The sequence below is a fragment of the Puma concolor genome, chromosome F2 (genome assembly GCF_028749965.1).
Source record: "Puma concolor isolate L17-30 chromosome F2, mPumCon1.1.hap2, whole genome shotgun sequence".
Taxonomy (NCBI): Eukaryota; Metazoa; Chordata; class Mammalia; order Carnivora; family Felidae; genus Puma; species Puma concolor.
Genome location: NC_141684.1, coordinates 65,147,689 through 65,170,336, shown reverse-complemented (window position 1 = coordinate 65,170,336; position 22,648 = coordinate 65,147,689). Strand labels below are relative to the sequence as shown.

The 22,648-nt window shown below is 37.5% G+C and overlaps 1 protein-coding gene across 7 annotated transcripts in view; it reads left to right on the top strand.

The window, feature by feature from the left end:
- Positions 1-22,648, top strand: part of CF2H8orf34 (chromosome F2 C8orf34 homolog) — a 413,316-nt gene that overhangs the window by 64,694 nt on the left and 325,974 nt on the right. For all 7 annotated transcript variants that reach the window (XM_086696037.1, XM_086696036.1, XM_086696035.1 and 4 more), the window contains exon 2: positions 16,752-16,899. In XM_086696037.1, coding sequence (XP_086552163.1) covers positions 16,752-16,899 — 148 coding nt within the window. The remainder of the gene's footprint in view (positions 1-16,751; positions 16,900-22,648) is intronic.

Below are 22,648 nucleotides of genomic sequence, written 5' to 3'. Positions count from 1 at the left end.
TGCCTACCCACTACCCATGCATTGGGTAATAGGCATACAGACTTCAGTCTTGGCTGTAGATCCTGAAGTGTGCCATGAGCAAGCTGCATCTTCTCTCTGTTGTGATCTGGGAGCTCCTTGAGATAAGCCTATTAAATTTGATCAGACTATAGATTTTGGAAGACCCTGTAACTGGGTTCCCATCCATTTCAGCTGCAGGCTGTGAAATGTCCTCTGGCATAGGGACCCAGCAGCAGCTACTCCCATCTGTGCCCTCCAAGATCCTGAAAGGGCCCTATATTTGGCTTCCTCCCCCTCATAGCCAAAATCTGCCAGCAGTCCAGTTGGCAGTTGGCACAGGGATCAGGCATGAATCACTAATGTCTGTGCTTCAGAAGATCCTGAAATGGCTCTCTACTCAGCTCCAGTCCTTCCAGTTGTGGTTAGGGAGTGATCAAGCATACCCTGGGACCTCCAGGAGACACACCTATCTGTATCTTCAGAATTAAGTATATAGACCTTAGTCTTGGCCGTGGGATCTGAAGCAGTACAGGGGCTTGGTTCTGGTCCCTCACAGCCATGATATATGGCTCATCCTCCTACCTAGGGACCCATCTAGTGACCTGGCAGGAGCTCTGCTATGAATCTGGTAGGACACACCCATCCATACACTTGGTAATAGAACCACTGTCTGAAGACAGACCTGAGGATCCTGATCCAGACCTTTTCTACAGTACCATCCTACCAAGAAAGGTATAGGAGGCAGTCCCATTTATCCAGGGACGAGGAAAAGATCCCATTTACCCAGGGACCAGACAAGACCCATTTCTGCCTAAGCCCCTGAGAACAAACCTGCCAACATGACCCCAGTACAATCCCGGTGACAGCTTTAAATCAGCTGTAACCCTGAAATTCTGAAAGTAAACTTATCAGCCTGGGAAATTGACAGGAGAATGTCTTTACCTGCCACAACCAGTCTTTATTTATTTTTTAATATTAATTTTTTATATGAAATTTATTGTCACATTGGTTTCCATACAACACCCAGTGCTCATCCCAACAGGTGCCCTCCTCAATGTCCATCACCCACTTTCCCCTACCTTCCACACCCCATCAACCTTCAGTTTGTTCTCAGTTTTTAACAGTCTCTTATGGTTTGCCTCCTTCCCACTTTGTAACTTTTTTTTTTTTTTTTGCCCCTTCCCCTCCCCCATGGTCTTCTGTTAAGTTTCTCAGGATCCACATAAGAGTGAAAACATATGGTATCTGTCTTTCTCTATGACTTATTTCACTTAGCATAACACTGGAGTTCCATCCATGCTGCTACAAAAGGCCATATTTCATTCTTTCTCATTGCCAAGTAGTATTCCATTGTATATATAAACCACAATTTTTTATCCATTCATCAGCTGATGGACATTTAAGCTCTTTCCATAATTTGGCTGTTGTTGAAAGTGCTGCTATAAACATTGGGGTACAAGTGCCCCTATGCATCAGCACTCCTGTATCCCTTGGGTAAATTCCTAGTAGTACTATTGCTGGGTCACAGGGTAAATCTATTTTTAATTTTTTGAGGAACCTCCACACTGTTTTCCAGCGGCTCCACCAGTTTGCATTCCCACCAGCAGTACAAGAGGGTTCCCATTTCTCCACGTCCTCTCCAGCATCTTTAGTCTCCTGATTTGTTCATTTTAGCCACTCTGACTAGCATAAAGTGATATCTCAGTGTGGTTTTGATTTATATTTCCCTGATGAGAAGCAGCGTTGAGCATCTTTTCACATGCCTGTTGGCCATCTGGATGTCTTCTTTAGAAAAGTGTCTGTTCATGTCTTCTGCCCATTTCTTCACTGGATTATTTGTTTCTTGGGTGTGGAGTTTGGTGAGTTCTTTATAGATTTTGGATACTAGCCCTTTGTCCAATATGTCATTTGCAAATATGTTTTCCCATTCTGTTGGTTGCCTTTTAGTTTTGTTGATTGTTTCCTTTGCAGTGCAGAAGCTTTTTATCTTGATGAGGTCCCAGTAGTTCATTTTTGCTTTTAATTCCCTTGCCTTTGGAGATGTGTCAAGTAAGAAATTGCTGTGGCTGAGGTCAGAGAGGTTTTTTTTCCTGTCTTCTCCTCTAGGGTTTTGATGGTTTCCTGTCTCACATTCAAGTCTTTCAGACATTTTGAGTTTATTTTGTGAATGGTGTAAGAAAGTGCAAAACCAGTCTTTAAAGATTGGAAGAGGTGTTTGCTCCTTCAGGTAAACAGACAACAGTGCAAGGCTACTTGAATCATGAAGAATTGGGCAGATATGACACAATTGAAGGAAACCAATAAAGCTCCAATAGCTTATCCCAGTGAAATGGAGATCTGTTATTGGACTAACAAATTCAAAATAATCTTTCAGTGAAACTCAATCAAATGCAAGAGAACACAAATAGACAACTTAAAAAAATTGGGAAAATAGTACATGAACAGTATGAGAAGTTTAATAAAAAGGGACATAAAAAAGAACCAAACAGAAATCCTGAAGATGAAAAATATAATGACAGAACTGGAAACAAAAAGAAGAAAGAATGAAAAGGAGTTAAGAAAGCCTACATGAATTACAGGACACCAAAAAGTGAACAAATAGTCACATCATGGAGACAAGGGAAGAAAGCTTATTATAAGAAATAATAGTTGAAAACTTTCCAAATCTTGGGACAGATATGAACACTCAGGTATAGGAAGCTCAAAGGATCCCAAGCAAGATCATACCAAAGCAGATTACTCTGAGGCACATTATAATCAAAATGTTAAAAGTCAAACACAAAAGAACTTCGAAAGCTCAAGAGATAACTCATTACATACAAGTGAACACTTACAAGGCTATCAGCAGCTTTATAGAAATTTTTCAGGCCAAGAGAGAAAGGATGATGTATTCACAATGCTGAAAGGAAAAAAAAAAAAGGCCTTCCAATGAAGAATACTATCCCTGACAAAACTATCCTTTAGACGTGGAGAGGTAAAGACATTTCCAGACAAAAACTGAGGGAGTTCATCACCACTAGACCATTGTTACAAGAATTGCTAAAGGGAGTTCCTCAAGCTGAAATGAAAGGATGCTAAGTAACAATATGAATACAAATACAAGTATAAAACTCATTTGTAAAAGTAAAGATATAGTCAAATCCAGAATACCCTAAAACTATAATGGTGATTTGAAAAATAAGCTTTATCTCTAGTAAAAAAAAAAAAGTTGTAAAGTGTGACATCCATTAAGATAGAATGTGGATGAGGTGAAGTAAAAGTGTAGATTTTTTTTTAAAGGCATAGAGTTTTTTGGGGCACCTGGGTGGCTCAGTCGGTTAAGCGTCCGACTTCGGCTCAGGTCATGATCTCACAGTTCATGGGTTCGAGCCCTGCATCGGGCTCTGTACTGACAGCTTGGAGCCTGGAGCCTGATTCGGATTCTGTGTCTCCCTCTCTCTCTGTTCCTTCCCTGCTCATGCTCTGTCTCTCTCTCTCCTTCAAAAATAAATTTAAAAAAATTATTAAAAAAAGCAGAGTTTTTTAATGCATTGAAGGTTGCTTGTTATCAGCTTAAAGTAGACTGTAATGTCTATAAGATATCTATAGAGAAAGGAATTTATATTGCTATATAAAATAAATCACAAAGAAAAACAAGAGAGAAGGAAGGAAGGAACAAGAAAAAGTCAGAAAACAATTAATGAAATGGTAATAATAAATCCTTACTTATCTATAATTACTTCAAATTTAAATGGACTAAATTCTCCAGTCAAAAGATAGAGTGCCTGAATGGATTAAAAACAAGATCTAACAATATGGTGCTTGCAGAAGAATCACTTTAGTTTTAAGAACACACATAGGCTGAAAGTGAAGGGATGATAAATGACTATGTTAAGAGAAAAGAAAAATGTCAAACAACGTAACTACACTACAAGAGTTAGGAAAAAAAAGAGCAAACTAAACCCAAAGTTAGCAGAAGAAATAAAGAGTGGAGGAGAAATAAATAGAGACTAGAAAGACAATAGAAAAAAAAAATCAATGAAATGAAGAGCTGGTTTTTGAAAAGATAAACACAATTGACAAACCTTTAGCTAGATTAACCAAGGGAAGAAAAGAGAGAGGACTCAATAATAAGAATTACAAATGAAAGAGATGCTGGTGGTTTAAAAAATTTTTTTTTAAGTTTATTTACTTATTCTGAGAGAGACAGAGACAGCACAAGCGGGGGAGGGACAGAGAGAGAGGGACAGAGAAACCCAAGCAGGCTCCCTGCTGTCAGCTTAGAGCCTGACATGGGGCTCGAACCCACGAAACACGAGATCATGACCGGAACTGAAAGCGAGTCGGACGCTCAACCGAATGAGCCACCAGGCACCCCAATATGCTGGTGATTTTTAGCAAACATTTAAAGAATTAATGCCAGGGGCACCTGGGTGGCTTAGTCAGTTAAGCTCCAACTTCGGCTTAGGTCATGGTCTCAGGTCATGGTCTCGCTGTTTGTGAGTTCCAGCCTGTGTTGGGCTCTGTGCTGACAGCTTGGAGCCTGGAGCATGTTTCGGATTCTGTATCTCACTCTCTCTCTCTAACCCTCCCCTGTTCACTCTCTGTCCCTCTGTCTCTCTCTCTCTCAAAAATAAACATTAAATTTTTTTTTAAAGAATTAATGCCAATCCTTCTCAAACTCTTCCAAAAAATTGAAGGGGAGGGAACACTCCCAAATTCATTTTACAAGGCCAGCATTACCCTAATACCAAACTCAGATAAGGACCCTATAAGAAAACTACAAGCCAATATACTTGATAAATATAGATGCAAAAATTATCAACAGATTACTAGAAAACTGAATTTTGACAGCACATTGGAAAGATTATAAACCATGATCAAGTGGGATTTATCCCTGAGTTGCAAGGATGGTTTAACATATGCATACCAATAAACATGATATACCCCATTAACAGAGGAAGGGGGGAAAATCACATGATACTCCCAATAGAGGCAGGAAAAACATTTGATGAAATTCAACTTTCATGGTAAAAAACTTCCAACAAATGGGGTATAGAAGGAATATACAATAAACTAAGGACTATGTATGACAATTCCACAGCTAACATTATACTCAGTGGTGAAATCACTGATAAGGGTGACCACACTCATCACTCCTGTTGAATACAGTACTGAAAGTCCTAGCTAGAACAGTTAGTCAAGAAAAAGAAAAAAAAGACTTCCAAATCAGAAAGAAAGAAGTAAAATTGTCTCTATTTGCAGATGACATAATATTATGTATAAAAAATCCTAAAAACTGCACCAAAAACCTGTTGGAATTAATAAATGAATTCAGTACAATTTCAGGATACAAATCAATATAAAAATCAGCTGCATTTCTATACACCAACAATGAACTATTGGGAAAAGAAATAAAATAATCTCCTTTACAACACCTCTAAAGTAAAGTATATAGCAATAACTTAACCAAGTGAAAGATCTGTACACTGAAAACTATAAGACTTGGATGAAAGAAACTGAAGAAAACACAAATAAATGGAAACATATCCCACGTTCATGGATTATAAGAATTAATATTGTTAAAATGTCTGCACTATTCAAAACCTCAATAGATTCAGTACAATCCCTATCAAAATTCCAATGTCATTTTTCACAGAAATAGAAAAAAAAAATACTACAATTTGCATGAAACCACAAGAAACCCGAAATGGATAAAGCAATCTTGAGTAAGAAGAGCACAGCTGTAGGTATTACAATTCCTGATTTCAAATTAGACTCAAAGCTATAGAAATCAAAACAATGTAGTATTGGCATGAAAACAGACACCGTAAATCAATGGAATAGAATAGAGAGCCCAGAAATAAATCCATGCATATATGGTTAACTAATATTTGATAAGGGGGCCAAGAATACTCAATGGAGAAATGACAGTCTTTTCAATAAATAGTGTTAGGAAAACTGGTTATTCATACGGAAAAGGAGTACAATTGGACCCTTGTCTTTCACCACTCATAAACTTTAACTTAAATGGATTAAAGATTCAATCGTAAGGTTTGAAGTTGTAAGAGTCCTAGAAGAAAAACAAAGGAAAAACTCCTTGACATCAGTCTTGGCAACAACTTTTGTATATAAAACCAAAAGCACAAGCAGTTAAAGCAAAAATAAAAAATTGGGTCTACTTCAAACTAAAAAGCTCTGTACAGCAAAAGAAATAATCAACAAAATGAAAAGGCAACCTATGGAATGGGAAAAAATGTTTGCAAACTAGATAGCTGATAAAGAATTAATATCCACAATATAAGAAACTCATACAACTCAATAGCAAAATAATAATAATAATATGATTAAAAATAGATGACCTGAAGAGACATTTTTACAAAAAACCCAACAACATACAAATGGACAAAGGATACATAAAAAGATGTTCAGTGTCATTAACCATCAGGGAAATGCAAACGAAACCCATAATGAGATATCACCTCACACCTGCTAGAATGGCTATTGTCAAAAGACAAGAGAGATATTAAGTATTAGTGAGCATGTGAAGAAAAGGGAGCCCTTTTACACTGTTGGTGGGAAGTAAACTGGTACAGCCACCGTGCAATTAAAACAACAATGAGGTATCATTATAAACCTATAAGAATGTTTAGAATCACTCATTTATTGCTGGTGTGAATGTAAAATACTCCAAAAAAGGCTTATAAGTTCCTTTTAAAAGTAAGAATGACCTTAGCATTACAGCCCAACAATTGTATTCTTAAGCATTTGTCCCAGAGAAATGAAAATGTATGTTCACACAAAAGCCTATACATGCATGTTCATGGTAACATTATTCATAATACTTAAAATGTGGAACTAACCAAATGTCCTTCAATGATTATTGATAGTTATTACTGAATGGTTAAACACACTATAGTACATCCACATCTAGGAAATAACACTCAACAATAAAAAAGAATAAACTATTGTTTATTCTTGTGCTTATCAATATAACTTGAATGAGTCTCAAGGAAATTGTGTTGAGTGTAAAAGTCAATTTCAAAAGGATATATACTTCATGATCCCTTTTATATAACATTGTGAAATAACAGAATTGTAGAAATGGAGAATAGAATGTGGTCGCCAGGGCTTAGGTATGGAGCATGGGAGTGGGAGGGTATGAGTATAAAGTGATAGCAAGAAGGAGTCTTGTGATGATGGTGCAGTTAACCATCTCCACATGTGGTAAGATTGTGTAGAGCTACACACATACACACACACACATGCATGTAAACTGGGGAATGTAAGTAAGTTTTACAGATTGTACCAATGTCAATTTCCTAGTTTTGATATTATACTATAGTTTTGCATGATGTTAACATTGCGGCAAGCTGGATGAAGGGTGCATGAACCTTTTTGTACATACCTTTGCAACTTCCTATGAATTTATAGTAATTTCAAAATATACTCCTAAAAACTGCAAATAAGTAATGAAAAGAGGAAATATTAAAAACATCCTTAGAAAATTCACATTTTCTTTAAAGAAATGTGGCTGAATTCTCAAAAATAATAATGGAAACAAGAGAAAATGGAAAGAAAGTAATCCCAATATATAGTTAGATTCAGTGAAAATATCTTTAGGTCTAAAAAAAAAAAGATGGCTGGTACAAAAAAACCCCACAGTATTTGGCACTACTAAAATAAAAGGTATTCCTTATGTTGCTGAGAATGATCCCAGATGGATGGTTGGAGATGAAGGAAGAAATATAGCAATAAAAATAGTAAATATGTGGATACATACAAATGTATGCTAATGCCAGGAGTGATAAATGGAATCAAAGTATTCTAAGTTCCTTGCAAAATCTGAGATGAGGGGAAAGGACCAATGACTTAATGCAGCTAAGTCAGTATTAATTTGTCATCTCTGGAAAGTCACAAAAAGAGTATTAAAGGTGTGTAAGACTTTCAGATTAGCATAAGGAAAAGTTGAATGAATTTTTGTTAATCCAAAGGAGAAAAATGAACAATCTTGACAAAATAAATAGAAAAGTGAGTGATACAAGATCGGATGAATTTTTCCTCAAGCTATCAGAATTTATTGTATAGCTATTAAGATATTGTAATGATGGTGAAGTTTGGCAAATAGATTAATGAAAGAAAAATGTAAGTTCTAGAAATAGGCCACTTGATTTATGACTCTTAGGGTGCTAGAATAGAGTTAGGACTTAACTACGTAGCAGTGTTCACCTATGATAGTCCAATCTATCTATCAACAATTTAAGGTTATGCTTGCCATAGAGACGGAAATGTGTACATTCTTTCCTTAGATGATTAGTTGTAAGAGGAAGTAATGGACACGTACTATTAAATTTTCTCATTATACTGTCATGCTGAAGACTCTGTTTTCGTTACATATTCTTTACAAATGATGAAAGGCTAAAACAAATAAATTCATACTCAACTGAGAGACATCCTTCTTCTTATCATATGTATATACATACATACATACATACGTACGTACGTACATACATACATCTGCTACTTCCATCATGGGTTGATTTAATTAATTTCTTTGAGTTTGGAAGTGCTTTATTATTTCTGCTGAGTATCCCTATATTTTACTCCTACAGCGGTATTTTCAAGTGAGATTCTAGAAATTCCTACCTAACACCAAATAAGTTGCTTTGATAGATGTTTATGTTGAACAATATAATACCCTAACTGAAAATATTTCCATGTGGTATGTTAATATTTTTCACTGGAAACCTTGATATTTTCCTGGAAATTTAATTATAAGCTTGTACTTTTATATGAAGATTTTCTCAAAGTAGATACTAAATACTCAATAATTTAATCTGAAAGGAAACTTGCGTATTAGAGGAAAGATTAGTAGACATTAGACAAAATATTTCATCACTTGTCATCATTCGATAGTTCCACTGGTTAGATTTACTTATTTGCCTATATTATGAAAAGGATTATAAAACAACTTACTTTTTACTTTCCCTAGATTATCTAGATTATATTCCATAATACACAACAAGGCTAATTAGATGCCTTTTATTACTTATTATAAATGAGTATTATAAACCTAATTGTATATTAACTTATATTTAAAAAGGGACAAGAGCCTTTTAAAATAGGAATACAGATTTTCTTTTTCCTAGTCCTGTATTGTTGTGTGTGTGTGTGTGTGTGTGTGTGTGTGTGTGTGTGTGTGTGTGTATTGGTTTGCATTGGTGGGTTGTTGATGAGGGGCAGGTAACCCGAAATACGCAAGGATTTAACAAACACCTTTGTAAAAGTGAACGTACACTAGTTGGGTTGTGCATCTTGTATACAAGCCTTAAATTTATAGTGAATGATTACGTAAAATACCTGACACTTGTACATATTGGATTCAATACATGATAGTTTAATCACTGCTATTCACTTTGCTTCCTTTTCTCTTGAGATCATTGTTCCAATGAAATCTTGGTTTTGATTGGGAATGAGGGAAGTGAGTTTAGGGCAGGTGTGGGCATGGTTCTGAGGTAGAAGAAGGTTGAATGACCAGCAGATAATTTGAGTTCTATGAATGGAAGGGTTTGACAGAAAAACATGAAACAGATGCTTGTCCCCTTCTCACTTGTGCATGGATCCCTAGATGCTGCATTGGAACTTCTTCCTGGCCAAAGGCAAAACTCTTAACAGAGCTTAAAGGTGTAACGAGGCAGGGGAAACAAAACAAAACAAAACAAAACAAAACAAAACAAAACAAAACAAAACAAAAACCTCCTTGTTCTACTTCCATTCAGATAAAATGAAGGAGAGAAAGGAAAGCATGGGTTCCGGTGTGGGTGGAAACCAAATGGGATTTGATCAACTAGGAATGGTGACATCAATTTAAAATGTTTCAGAAAAGTGTTTCTGGGACAACTGAATTTTAAGCGGACATTCTCTCATGAAGTTTTTGGTAGCCCAGTGTCCATTATCTGCCTATATATGACATTAGTTGGGTAGGGGGGTGGAGTCCGTGTTCAAAAGGTTGAGATTTCAAATGCAAATTTTAATAAGATCTAATTAAAAAGAAAAAAATTGAAACATGCAGATTTAGACTTAATTCAACCATCAGATCCTAAAACAGTTTCGAACTAAAATAACATTCTACATATAATAATGTTCCATATAGAATTAATATTTAAAATATTTATGGGTGTTGAGTAAAAAATATATCTGATTGACACCACCTCCATAATGGAGTATAATGTCCTGCATATTTACTGATTTAACAAAAGGACTATATAATGAGAAGGCTAGATTTTAGAAATGGATTTGTTTCTCGATAACTTTCTCCTGAGGTTAAGAGGAACAAAAGTAGTACTTACCTGTTAGGGTAATGAAATAAAATGTAACTTAATCCCAAGGAAGTAATTAAGTAAAGTAATTTTGGGGCAGAATGCCATACTGTCTGTATACTCTGGGACCCAGAGCAAGGATTCTTAATTTGGAGTCAGTGAAACCCATGGATGGATAAACAAAATATTATGTAATGTTATGTTAAATTTGGTGTTTGTGTGTACATATGTGCTTTTCTGTTTGTTTTTTGACCAAGGGATCCCATAGCTTTCATTAAATGAAATGATCTTTTATTAAAATAATTTCTACTATTAGCTGATTACTATTCCATTTTTAATAATGACTCTGTGATGAGCTACCTCCTCACTCATGATTTTGCTTGGACATTAAAATAAATAGTGTTTTGAGATAGTCATCATTAGTATTCATTTTCCAGCTCATTAATTTTGATAATGTTATATATAGTACACAGTTGTCTTATTATTAGTTATAATAGCCCTGAATTCCATTTGTCTTTACATGTTTGCATCCAGTAATTGCTTAATGATCTATGTTCTGTAGTTTTTCAAAATTTTTTAAAAGAACGTTATCTTCCTATGTATATTTTTAAAATTAGTGTATTTGAATTGGTACCAGTAACGAAATTGTAATTAACAAGGAAACAGCTATTAGTGCAGGGGACTGTCTCAATATATAGTATATTCATGAAGTTAAAGACTGTAGTTGATAATAAACTATATTAAGAGAACATCTATTAGTTTCATAACCAGAAAAATAAAGCCCAATAAAAAGATGCAATATGCATATATAGCATCAAAAATGTATGCTATAAAAATGTGATAGAAATGGTAATGATAGTAGTAGTAATAACATATAAACATATAAAATATTATGATGCAAATAGATCAAAGTAATCATAAATGTGAAAATATTAGCTAACACATCTTTTGGGTGGATCATTAAGGGTTCAGTCAGGAAAACAGAAGCCACTCTATGTATCTGGGTCTTACAGGGTTTATGTGATGGTGAGTTACAAGGCGGGGACACAGAGGCCAGGGAAATGCTGCTGCAGGTTGTGTGGCTTTCACCAAAGGCAGGAGGTGGTGACCCTGAAGATCTCTGCGTGGAACACAGAAGCAGGGGCTCTCAAATGCTCGCCTGGAAGCTGCTGCAGTTCTTCAGTATCTTTGGGAGCTTCCAGAGTGATCCCAGTCTGCAGTGGTTTCTACAAACTTGCTGGGAAACTTCTGTGAATCTCTCATCTGCCCCACATATGCTTGCATTTAACTCTGGAGAATAATTTCTTCTGCTTCTCTCTCCTGTTTCCCAAGTCTCCTATGAATTCCTCACACTAGGAAACTTTAACCCAGATCATATAAAGGAGATTCTGGGAGACAGTTTCCAGCCTATCAGTGTAGGCTACATATATCCCAAGAACTTTATGAATGCTTTGCAATCATTTTATTTAATCCTCTTGGCAACCCTATGATCTAGGTAGTATGTATTATCATTTACAATTAGTAGATGAAGTATTGAATGTTAAAGTGATGGTCTTACCCAAAGTCAAACAGCTAATAAGTAGAAGATGACTTAAAGTGTCCATCTGATTTCAAAGCTTTGGTGTGTAATCATTACCTTATCCTGTGTCTTTTGCATTTCGTTTACATTAGTAATATTATTGATATTAGTTAAGTATGAATGAAATCCTCCATTGGTGACAGTTAATACATTCTGTTTGTAACTTGAATGCCTCAAATTTAACTAAGCCTGTGACTGCAAATAGATCACATCAAAATTAATACCTATATTTTATTAATCCCCAGGTCCTTAGACTGAAATTTCCACAAATGTTTTTGTTCCAGGGCAGGAGTGCTATTACCACTTCCATTGTTATTTCAATTTTTATGTGCCCACAACCAACATTTCCCAGGGATCCTTGGCTAAAGGAAGACTTGAAAATCTCTGAAGCAGCAAATTAGGAGGGCGCCCCACACTGTAGGCCAGATTCCTGGGTGAAAAGGGGGCAGGCAAGGCCATTAGTAGAAGAGGCGAAGGCATGCCCTCTCCAAATCTTTTCCAAGTTCAGGGCAGCCATTGAGCTGTCGGCCTGAGCCCTAAGGAGGGCTTTCGTCATTGAGCTGGAAGGTGGGGCCTGGTGTATTGTCCTCAGAGCTGGAGAGCAATTCCACGATGTGGTTCGAGCATCCCCATAGGGTCTGAGGGTGGAGGCTCGCGGTATGTTTGTTGGGCGGGCAGGAGGGGTAGGTTTCTGGCAAGGGGCGAGGCTCCGGAGACACAGGGATATCCTGACACCGTGCAGCCAGCTCTGGGGCTACAGGACAGGGTGGTGGTGGTGAGGCGTCTTCAGGGTGTGCCCTGATTTCCGGCCTTCCAGGAAGCTTGCATCCCGGGACAGGTTTGGGGTGGCTCCCCCAAAAAAGCGTTGTCGGTGGCTCTCCTTTGGGCAGTTGCGAAGATAATTGCATCCCAAGGCAGTAAAGGCGTTATGTTACCCAGGGACTCTGCCCCCTAGGAGCTCGCGCGCTGTTAGGGCTCCCGGGTCGGTGGGTGGGTACGCCCTCGACGCCAGCTCGTCGGAAGGTGAGCGCTGCGGTGTGTCTGGATCTGCGCCTGCGCTGGGCCTCCATAGAGGTAGAGCGCGAAGCTTCGAGGGAGCGCCGTGTGCCTGCCTTGTAGGAGCTTGCGCTGCAGGCTCTCTTGGCCGCCACCCAGCACGGCTCACGGGTGGCCAGTGTAGTGCGGACAGCCAGGCGCAGCATCTCCATCTCGGTCAGGTTCTAGCACCCAGGGAATTTCATGTCACAGCTCTTGCACTGATGGTAAGAATTGTAGCTAAGCCCTGCCCCCCCCCCCGTACCCCTGCTGGAAGCACAGAACATTTCCTCCTCGTATTCAGCCTCCTTACCTGACACCGAATGCTGTTCTGGAATAGCTTCTTCCTTGTGTGAATAATCCTTGTGAAACTTTTCTGCAGTAGGGTTTCTATCTCCAGCCTGACATCACGTGCACGACTCCTTTCTCTTTTCTTCAATCTGTGTGCCCCTCTGTTCTCTTTGTATATAAATCTTGGGTGGAGGGGATCATGGTGGTGATCAACCTTTTTGTTGCCAGAGCATCTTTGCAAATACAAGGATTTAAATTTTCAGGTCTGAGAAGAGAGGTTTCTATCCAGTTCAAGTGCTCAAAATTATTCTTGTTCTTTGTTGGTGGATACATGGATTGAGTGGGAGGCTAATTCCTTTTATAAATACAATAATCTAAAGCTAGGCTATTGTCCAGCCAAGGTACTCAACATACCCTATTGCAAAAATTAACTATTTTCATTTTGTTTATGACTAAATTTATCCTGTGTCTTTACTATATATTCATTAATGGAAATCAAGGATATCCAAAATTAGTTATGAGACTAGTGATATTTTTAAAATTTAACAAGAATTACTTGGCTTATTAAGACTGTATGACCCATCTTCTAAAGACAATATAGGAACACTTTATTTTATTTTAAAAGTAGGAAAATAGACACAGAAACTTTCCATCTAAGTTGAAAGGTAAAAAGGAGTGCATGAGATCTTCAGAGGTTTCAGATTAGAAATTACTGTGGCTTTAAAGCTTTATTATCTGACCTGATTTTGCTTTATCTGAGTGCCCAGGCCTTCTGTGACAAGAGTAATCCAGTTGGTTCTTCTATTTCTTTTTCATTATTTGTAATGTATGATGTATTTATTTATTTATTTATTTATTTATTTATTTATTTATTTTTAAAAATTTTTTTTAGCGTTTTTAATTTTTTTTTTTTTTTTATTTTTGGGACAGAGAGAGACAGAGCATGAACGGGGGAGGGGCAGAGAGAGAGGGAGACACAATCGGAAACAGGCTCCTGGCTCCGAGCCATCAGCCCAGAGCCTGACGCGGGGCTCGAACTCATGGACCGTGAGATCGTCACCTGGCTGAAGTCGGACGTTTAACCGACTGCGCCACCCAGGCGCCCCTGTATGATGTATTTAAATAGAATATGATACATCTATAGAAGCAGAACTCAAAATATTTTACGTTACATTCCACTGATATATAATTGGGGTTTAAATGAACCCTGCATTGCTTTAACCACAGTATAGGAATGACCTCTTTAGTTATAATTAATAATTGAGATCTTAAATAAAAGAAAGAAGACCTGTGCCAACTGGTTGCTTGCTTACTTTTTCAGCGTATAAAAAAAAATCACAGTTGTCTGTTAAATATTTTGCTACATAGTATTTTTGTGGTAGAAATCCTTTGCTTTTTTTAGCTCCAACTCTATGTTCAATCTGCACGTTTTTGAGATACCGTGAATTATTTTATCCCTGTCTCTGAGATCACCTTGGAATCTTGTCATCTACAAGGTCCATTTAGCCTCTACTCGGGTAAATCAGTGTGTTCCTAGATTGTTGGCAATGTGAACAAATATCCCAGAGATATCATGACAGCAGTTTCTTGTATAGGAAATTTGAAGAGTGTTTTCTGCTGGGCTAAGAAATCTATGCATGCTTTAATTGTTGTTAATTAGGATAAAAAGAGACTTTAATTACTATTATGTACCTGGGGTCAGTAAACTAAGAATTCATTTTTTCATTCATTCATTCATTCATTCAGTACCAGCTATGAGCTCTGTAGAGTTATAGGCTCTAGGGAGAGAGTAGAGATCTCTCTACTCTCATGCTTTCAGTTCTGCGGTAGAGGATGAGCAGAGGCAGGCCCAAAAAGATGAACAAATATTAAATGAGATGATTCTGGAGAGTGCTAAATGATAGGAAGAAAATAAGATAATGAAGTGATAAAGACTTATGAAGATGGGTTAGGGTAAGCTTCTCTTAAGAAGATATCATTAGAGGGGCGCCTGGGTGGCGCAGTCGGTTGAGCGTCCGACTTCAGCCAGGTCACGATCTCGCGGTCCGTGAGTTCGAGCCCCGCGTCGGGCTCTGGGCTGATGGCTCAGAGCCTGGAGCCTGTTTCCGGTTCTGTGTCTCCCTCTCTCTCTGCCCCTCCCCCGTTCATGCTCTGTCTCTCTCTGTCCCAAAAATAAATAAACGTTGAAAAAAAAATTAAAAAAAAAAAAAAAAAGAAGATATCATTAGAGACAAATGATGACAAGCCAGGCACCTGAACATCTCAGAGAAGAGCATTCAAGGCAGAAGAAATAGGCCACCAATAAAAAAAAGACAATGGGATGGGGACTTTCCAGTATCCCTTCTGTTAGTACTCCTAATATCTGATCTTCTGGCCCACTCATAAGACCACTGTTTCTCACAGAATCTAAACTCAAAATAACAATTGACAGACTAGAATTCTGGGCTAAAACTAGCAAGGTGAAACGTGACTGATGTGAATGTACAATGGTGCATACAAATTCACAAACCTAGTTACACAGCACAAAAGATATCCACGTGGCTTGGCAGCTGTTCTTATGAGAACAGTTTAATTGACCACAAATTGGAACTTGCTCTTTGCTGTTCCTGACTAGAAAAAAAAAAAAAAAAACAATGTATAGATATCACCCTTCGGCAGCTTTCGGCCCAATTTAAGACATCATTATAGCTACCCCAAAATGGAACAGCCTGCTTCAGCAAGTAGAGAAATCTCCATTGCTTAACTCACTAAAAAAAAGAAGAATGATTACCCATCAGGGCTTTGGGAAAAAGTAAATATTGTTTGGAGACTAGTTTAAGACATTTTTTGGTTTCTGTGAGTCGGTGGCTTGTTAACTTGCTTCTAATGTTCATTCCAACGATTTTTTTTTTCATTTTGGGATATGGTTAAGAAGGAAAAAATAATGTTTGTATATAAGGTATATGGTGAAGTCTACCAAAAGTTTAGTTTGTAATGTATTTCTCAAAATAGTAATCTGAAGTTTAAAATTCTTGGGCTATAATTTAAAAAATTGGTTTTTTATTATGTTTCTTTATTTTTGAGAGGCAGAATGCGAGCAGGGGAAGGGAAGAGAGAGAGGGGGACACAGAATCAGAAGCAGGCTCCAGGCTCTGAGCTGTCAGCAGAGAGCCCGACGCGGGGCTCGAAGTAACAAACCAGGAGATCATGACCCGAGCCAACGTCGGACGCTCAACCGACTGAGCCACCCAGGAGCCCCTTGGGCTATAATTTTTAAAAGAATTTAGATCACAGTTGTAGTATTTCTTTGGCCAAGTAGAATAAGAAAAATAAATGTAAGTAAATATTTCTTGACTTTGTGTGTGTTAGCTGTGTAACATAGTTTACTCTTCTGTACTTCACTTTCCTCACAAGGAGGACAATAGCTTGTACCTGCCTGAAAATATTATCATTAGGATTAAATCATTTGGTGTATATAAAGTAGGTAGAGCAGTGCTGGCAATAGTAAGTACTATGTAAGTGTTCACAATTATTATTAGATACACATATATGCTGTATTTTGCTTTCAGGAATTAATGACCAAATTAATAACTGAGACACCTGACCAGCCAATCCCATTTCTCATTGACCATCTTCAGTCTAAACAAGGAAACCGCGGACAGCTTCAAAGAACTTTATCTGGATCTGCAGCTCTCTGGGCAGAAAGTGAAATAGCAGGTAAGTAAAAAAATATATTTTACAGTTGATTTTGTTACATTTAATTAAAAAATGTACAATAATCTTTCTGATTATAAGATAAATGTAAATGGTTACTAAGGGTTTCATGTATTCATTTGTAACTTAACCCATATGCTAAAGTTTCACTCATGTATGGAATTTAAGAGACAAAATTAACGAACAAATGAAAAAAGACAAAAAAGAGTCTTAAATGCAGAGAACACACTAGTGGTTGCCAGAGGGGAGGTGGGGGGAGGGGTGAAAAAGATAAAAAGGATCAAGAGTACATTTATCTTGATGACCACTAAGTAATGTATAGAATTGTTGAATCATTATATTGTACACCTGAAACTACTACAACCCTGTATGTTAATAATACTTAAATAAAAAAGAAAAAAATTTAATTTTCCATAAGATACTCTTGAATTTGAACATATTGTTATATATTATGCTATGTATCATGCTTCAAGATATGAGAATCTGTATATTCCATTTTAATAGAAGATTCAGATTTGCACAAAAAGGTTTCATTCCATATTAATTCAAACTAACTTTTCTTTCTTTTCATAAAGAATTTGAATTCAGGGCTTATAGCTTATCTGTAGAAAGGTAAACAAAGATTTTTACGAAGTTACCTTTCACTTTGTCCAAACTAATGATTATTCTCTATTTCCCGTGGCGCCCATTGTTATCTTATGTAGTAAGTTCACCCTTACGTGGATTCATTTACTCCGGTCGTTGGGGAACCAACCTTACCAAGTCTGCAATAGCCTCATCTCCCCAATAAGCACTGACTGAGAGAACTGGGTAGATTTGACTTTGATCTTCGCTTATAGAATGTGTCCGACAGTTTTTTTCTTCTACATACTGGCTTGTTGGTTTGCCATTTACTTATGAAACCAAATCCCCTATGCCTGTTGCATCAGTAGGCAACTCCTTGCCTAATTCCCATGGAAATCTGTTTGATATGACTCCACATGTTTTCCTGGAATGACATCTTCTTCACTTCTCTCATCCTTTTCATGCTCTATGAGATCCCATGAAAGGATTTTGGTCTTCTTTGGCTATATTCTCATACTGGTACCTTCTTGAGACCATGTTTCAAAGCCACACTCAAGTGGGTAGGGAATAGGGTATCCTCTGAAAAATGTAGAGCTCTCTGGTATCAGTTATCCATACAGAAGTATCTGCATTATATAGGAAACTAGGATATGAACTTTTGGCATATAAAAGAGAATCCTTGCTTTTTCCTGGCCTCACTTTCTTGGGTTTAGATTTTAAGTAGCATGGGTATATAGGCATGAACTTTGGTTTGTAGGTGCAAAGTTGGCACTCATCATGTAAAGGCAGACTATATGAAACTTACGAGCCCAGTGAGGTCGTATGAGCCCACATTTATAAATTGTAGTATCTGGAGAGATAGTAGTATGTTAAACTCTGCGGTTTTAATCATCACACATTTAGGATCTCATACTTTCCGTGGATCAGAAGTCCATACCTGGAGCAACTAGATCCTCTGTCTAACCTCACAAGGCTGGAAATTAAGATATTGACCTGGTTGCATTCTCATCTGGAGGTTGGAATAAGAAAGACCTGGCTTCCAAATTCATTCAGACTGTTGGCAGCATTAATTTACTTGTGGCTGTATGACTGAGGTTTCCGTTTTCTTGCTGGATTTTAGCCCGGGTTGCTCTCAACTCCTAGATGCAATTCACAGTTCTTTGCCATGTGGCTTTCACATCATGGAAGCTGACTTCCTTAAAATCAGCAAGGGACTTTCTCTTATTCAAGTCTACTGAGCATATATAATATAGCATAATCATAGCATTGACATCCTGTCATCTTTACCATATTCTGTTGGTTTGAAGCAAGTCAGAGGTCCTATCTACTACACTTAAGGGGAGGGAATTATATAGGGCATAATGTCAGGGGCAAAAATAATGGGAGTCATCTTAGAACTCTGACCAGCACAAGTACTGCTTGGAGAGGGTGAAGGAGGGGAGGAGATTTTTATAACCCCCAATTTACTGACATGCATATTTCACAAAGCAAGATGGGAACACAGGAGTAAATTTATGAAGGACAATAATAAGTCCGCTTCCTGTTGATCACTTTGAGTTTCCCATGGGGCATTTTAGTAGGTATTTCCAGCAAGCAGTTAGATATGAGTCTAAAACTCTGGGGACAGGTCAAGGCAGGACTCACAGAGTGGCATTCAGTATGATGCAAGTTATGATAACCAATGGAAGAAATTGTGGTCAAATTTGTAGGTAAAGTAGGAGATGGACTGGGGGAAGCAAGTGTGGGATTACATCTGATACCTAAAATTTTGTCTTTTTATTAAGAAGTGAGATTGTTTGATGGGAGTATTAGCAATCAAAAAGAATGAAATCTTGCCATTTGCAACTACATGGATGGAACTGGAGGGTATTATGGTAAGCGAAATTAGTCAGGGAAAGACAAATATCATATGACTTCACTCATATGAGGACTTTAAGAGACAAAACAGATGAACATAAGGGAATGGAAGCAAAAATAATATAAGAACAGGGAGGGGGACAAAACATACAAGACTCTTAAATATGGAGAACAGAGGGTTACTGGAGGGGTTTTGGGAGGGGGGATGGGCTAAATGGGTAAGGGGCATTAAGGAATCTACTTCTAAAATCATTGTTGCACTATATGCTAACTTGGATGTAAATTTAAAAAAATATATAATAATTTAAAAAACTAAAAAAAAAGAAGTGAGATTGTTTGCTGAGGACAACAGGATTGGGTATTGGATAGGGGAGATTAGAGTGAGTGATGCCAATTGTGAAAAGTCACCAAGGAGAAGAAAACAAGAATTGACAAAAGGAAAAAAAAAGACTATGAGGCAGTTCTGGGGCCTCTCTGAAGTTGAAGACATGAGTTAAACATAGAAACCACTAGCACGGTTGTGCTATTTCTCCAACAGTGCCCAGAAGTAGTGGGAAGCAAACAGGGCAGACAGTTGGAGGGACTGATTGAGAATTGTGGTTGTGGCACGGCAAGGGCGGAGGGCAAAATAACAGTTTAGCACAGCAATTGAGGACGTTTGGGAGCAATTTATGCAAGTGATCGAAGCACAAGGTCTAGTATGAGAAGGTAGTGAGCAAAGATAGGAAAACAATTAGACAAAAAAAGCAGATCAGAGAGCTAAAGACCTTTTGGAAGGCTGGTGCAGTGTAGGTGCAGTGAAAATATGAGAGATGTAGAAGGACAGGGGATTGTGATAGTTGAGATAAAAAAACAGGTGGAATGAGTCCCGATGATGAGAATGTCCTGTTGGTAGCTTTAGTTTTGGGGTGTCTTAATTATTAGGGAAGTGAAGCTTTTAGAGTTAGGGAGGACAGGAAGTATGAGGCTTCATGCATGATTTGTCTGAGGATTAAGAAGATGAAGCCAGAGTTTCATTCAAGTTGTTGAAAAGTTAAGGGAGACTGTGCCAAGGTCTTAAGTCGGGCTGTGGAGTAATCAGGAGCAGAAAGATGGTAACAATGAAGAGTGCTGAATAGCATAAGCAGGCAGCATATACTGCAAAAGAGAAGGGACTTCCCACTTAACATTGTTGGCCCAGGAGAACCCAATCTTTGGTGGGTACCACATGGGACAACGAGCCTTCCATTCCAGCAAGCTGCAGAGGAGGGAGCGCTCTTGTGGAAAGAGTGAGGTGTCTCTTCAGACATGAGGATAGAGAAATGTTTGTTTACCATGGAATGTATGCCCCAGAAGGTGAAAAGGAAAAATTTTAGAGAGAAAGAGTATGACAGGAGGGAGAAGTAAAGCATAGGATAATTCTTGGATATGAATATAAGTGGTGACGTTATAATTTAGGTGACAATAAGTAATGCCAGTTTACATCTTGACTACAGTTTTGAATTGTTTTCTTCTGGTGCATCTTCTAATTAGCAAGAAAATTTGTTAATATTCAAGGTATAGTGGTATAATACCTTTTGAAAATATCTGAGGTTGTCCTTTTATTGCCTTTAAATATATCTAGCAATGTGGGCCACAGCATCATCTAAAAGTCTGTCATTTAGCATTGTTGAGGAGAAACTTGAAACCTGCCTTATTTTTATTTCTTTTTCGATATTCTAATTATTTTTCTTAAATACTTATGGTTTTTTTTCTTTATTTCTGATATTGACAAGTTTTCCTGGGTCTATATCTAGATGATTATCTTGTTAAAAATTTTTATCTTATATTCAGTGAATCTTTTCAATCAGCAAATCTAGGTCTTCAGCCTAAAACTATTTTCCTCTTGTGTACTTAGATATTGCTTCTGTTATATTTGTTTTTTATTTTTTCTTCAGGAAAATCAACTATGTGTAAATTGAGTTTGCTTTACTGTTCTTCATTCCTCCCACTTCATTTCACATTATATTTGCCTTTTTTTATTGACCGACTTCTAGGGAAATTTGTCAAAGTGTGCTCTCTGTGTCACTGACTCCATTTTCTGCAGTATCAGTTTTCTCTTTCTGGCTTTGAAAACAAATTTAAATGGTGGTATTGCATTTTGGTTTATTGTCAGAATTTCCTTATCTTCTTTATCCATTTCTGTCTGAAGTTATATTTTATTGTAGGTTGGTTGGTTAATCTATCGCCTCTCACGTTTCTTTTTGTTTCATACGATCCATTTTCTTTTATTTTTATTGAGAAGGCAAATTAATCACATTCTAAAATTTTAAGGTTTTTCATAGTAAATATTTTCTAAGATTTATTTTTTGGAGGTATCACAATTCTGAATTTTATTTATTTTTTTAAAGTATAATTTATTATCAAGTTAGCTAATATACAGTGTATACACTGTGCTCTTGGCTTCAGGAGTAGATTCCCGTGATTCATTGTTTACATAAACACCCAGTGCTCATCCTAGCAAGTGCCCACCTCAGTGCCCATCACCCATTTTCCCCTCTCCCCCACTCCCCGCCCCCCTCAAAGTTTGTTCTCTGTATTTAAGAGTTTCTTATGGCTTGCCTCCCTCTCTGTTTGAAACTGTTTTTTCCCCTTCCCCCATCATCTTCTGTTAAGTTTCTCAAGTTCCACATATGAATGAAAATATATGAGATCTGTCTTTCTCTGACTGACTTACTTCAATTAGCATAATTCCCTCTAGTTCCATCCACATTGTTGCAAATGGCAGGGTTTCATTCTTTCTCATTGACAAGTAGTATTCCATTGTATATATAAACGATATCTCTTTTATCCTTTCATTAGTTGATGGACATTTGGGCTCTTTCCGTAATTTGGCTATTGTTGACAGCGCTGCTGTAAACATTGGGGTACGTGTGCCCCTATGAAGAGGTACTCCTTTACCCTTTGGATAAATTCCTAGTAATGCTATTGCTGGGTCATAGGGTAATTGTATTTTTAATTTTTTGAGGAACCTCCACACTGTTTTCCAGAGCAGCTGCACCAGTTTGTATTCCTACCAACAGTGCAAGAGGGTTCCTTTGCTCCACATCCTTGCCAACATATGTGGTTTCCTGAGTTGTCAATTTTAGCCACTCTTGACCAGTGTGAGGTGGTATCTCAGTGTGGTTTTGATTTGTATTTCCCTGATGATGAGTGATGTTGAGCATCTTTTCATGTGTCTGTTGTTCATCTGGATGTCTTCTTTGGAAAAGTGTCTATTTATGTCTTCTGCCCATGTCTTCACTGGATTCTTTGTTTTTCAGGTGTGGAGTTTGGTAAGATCTCTGTAGATTTTGGATACTAACCCTTTATC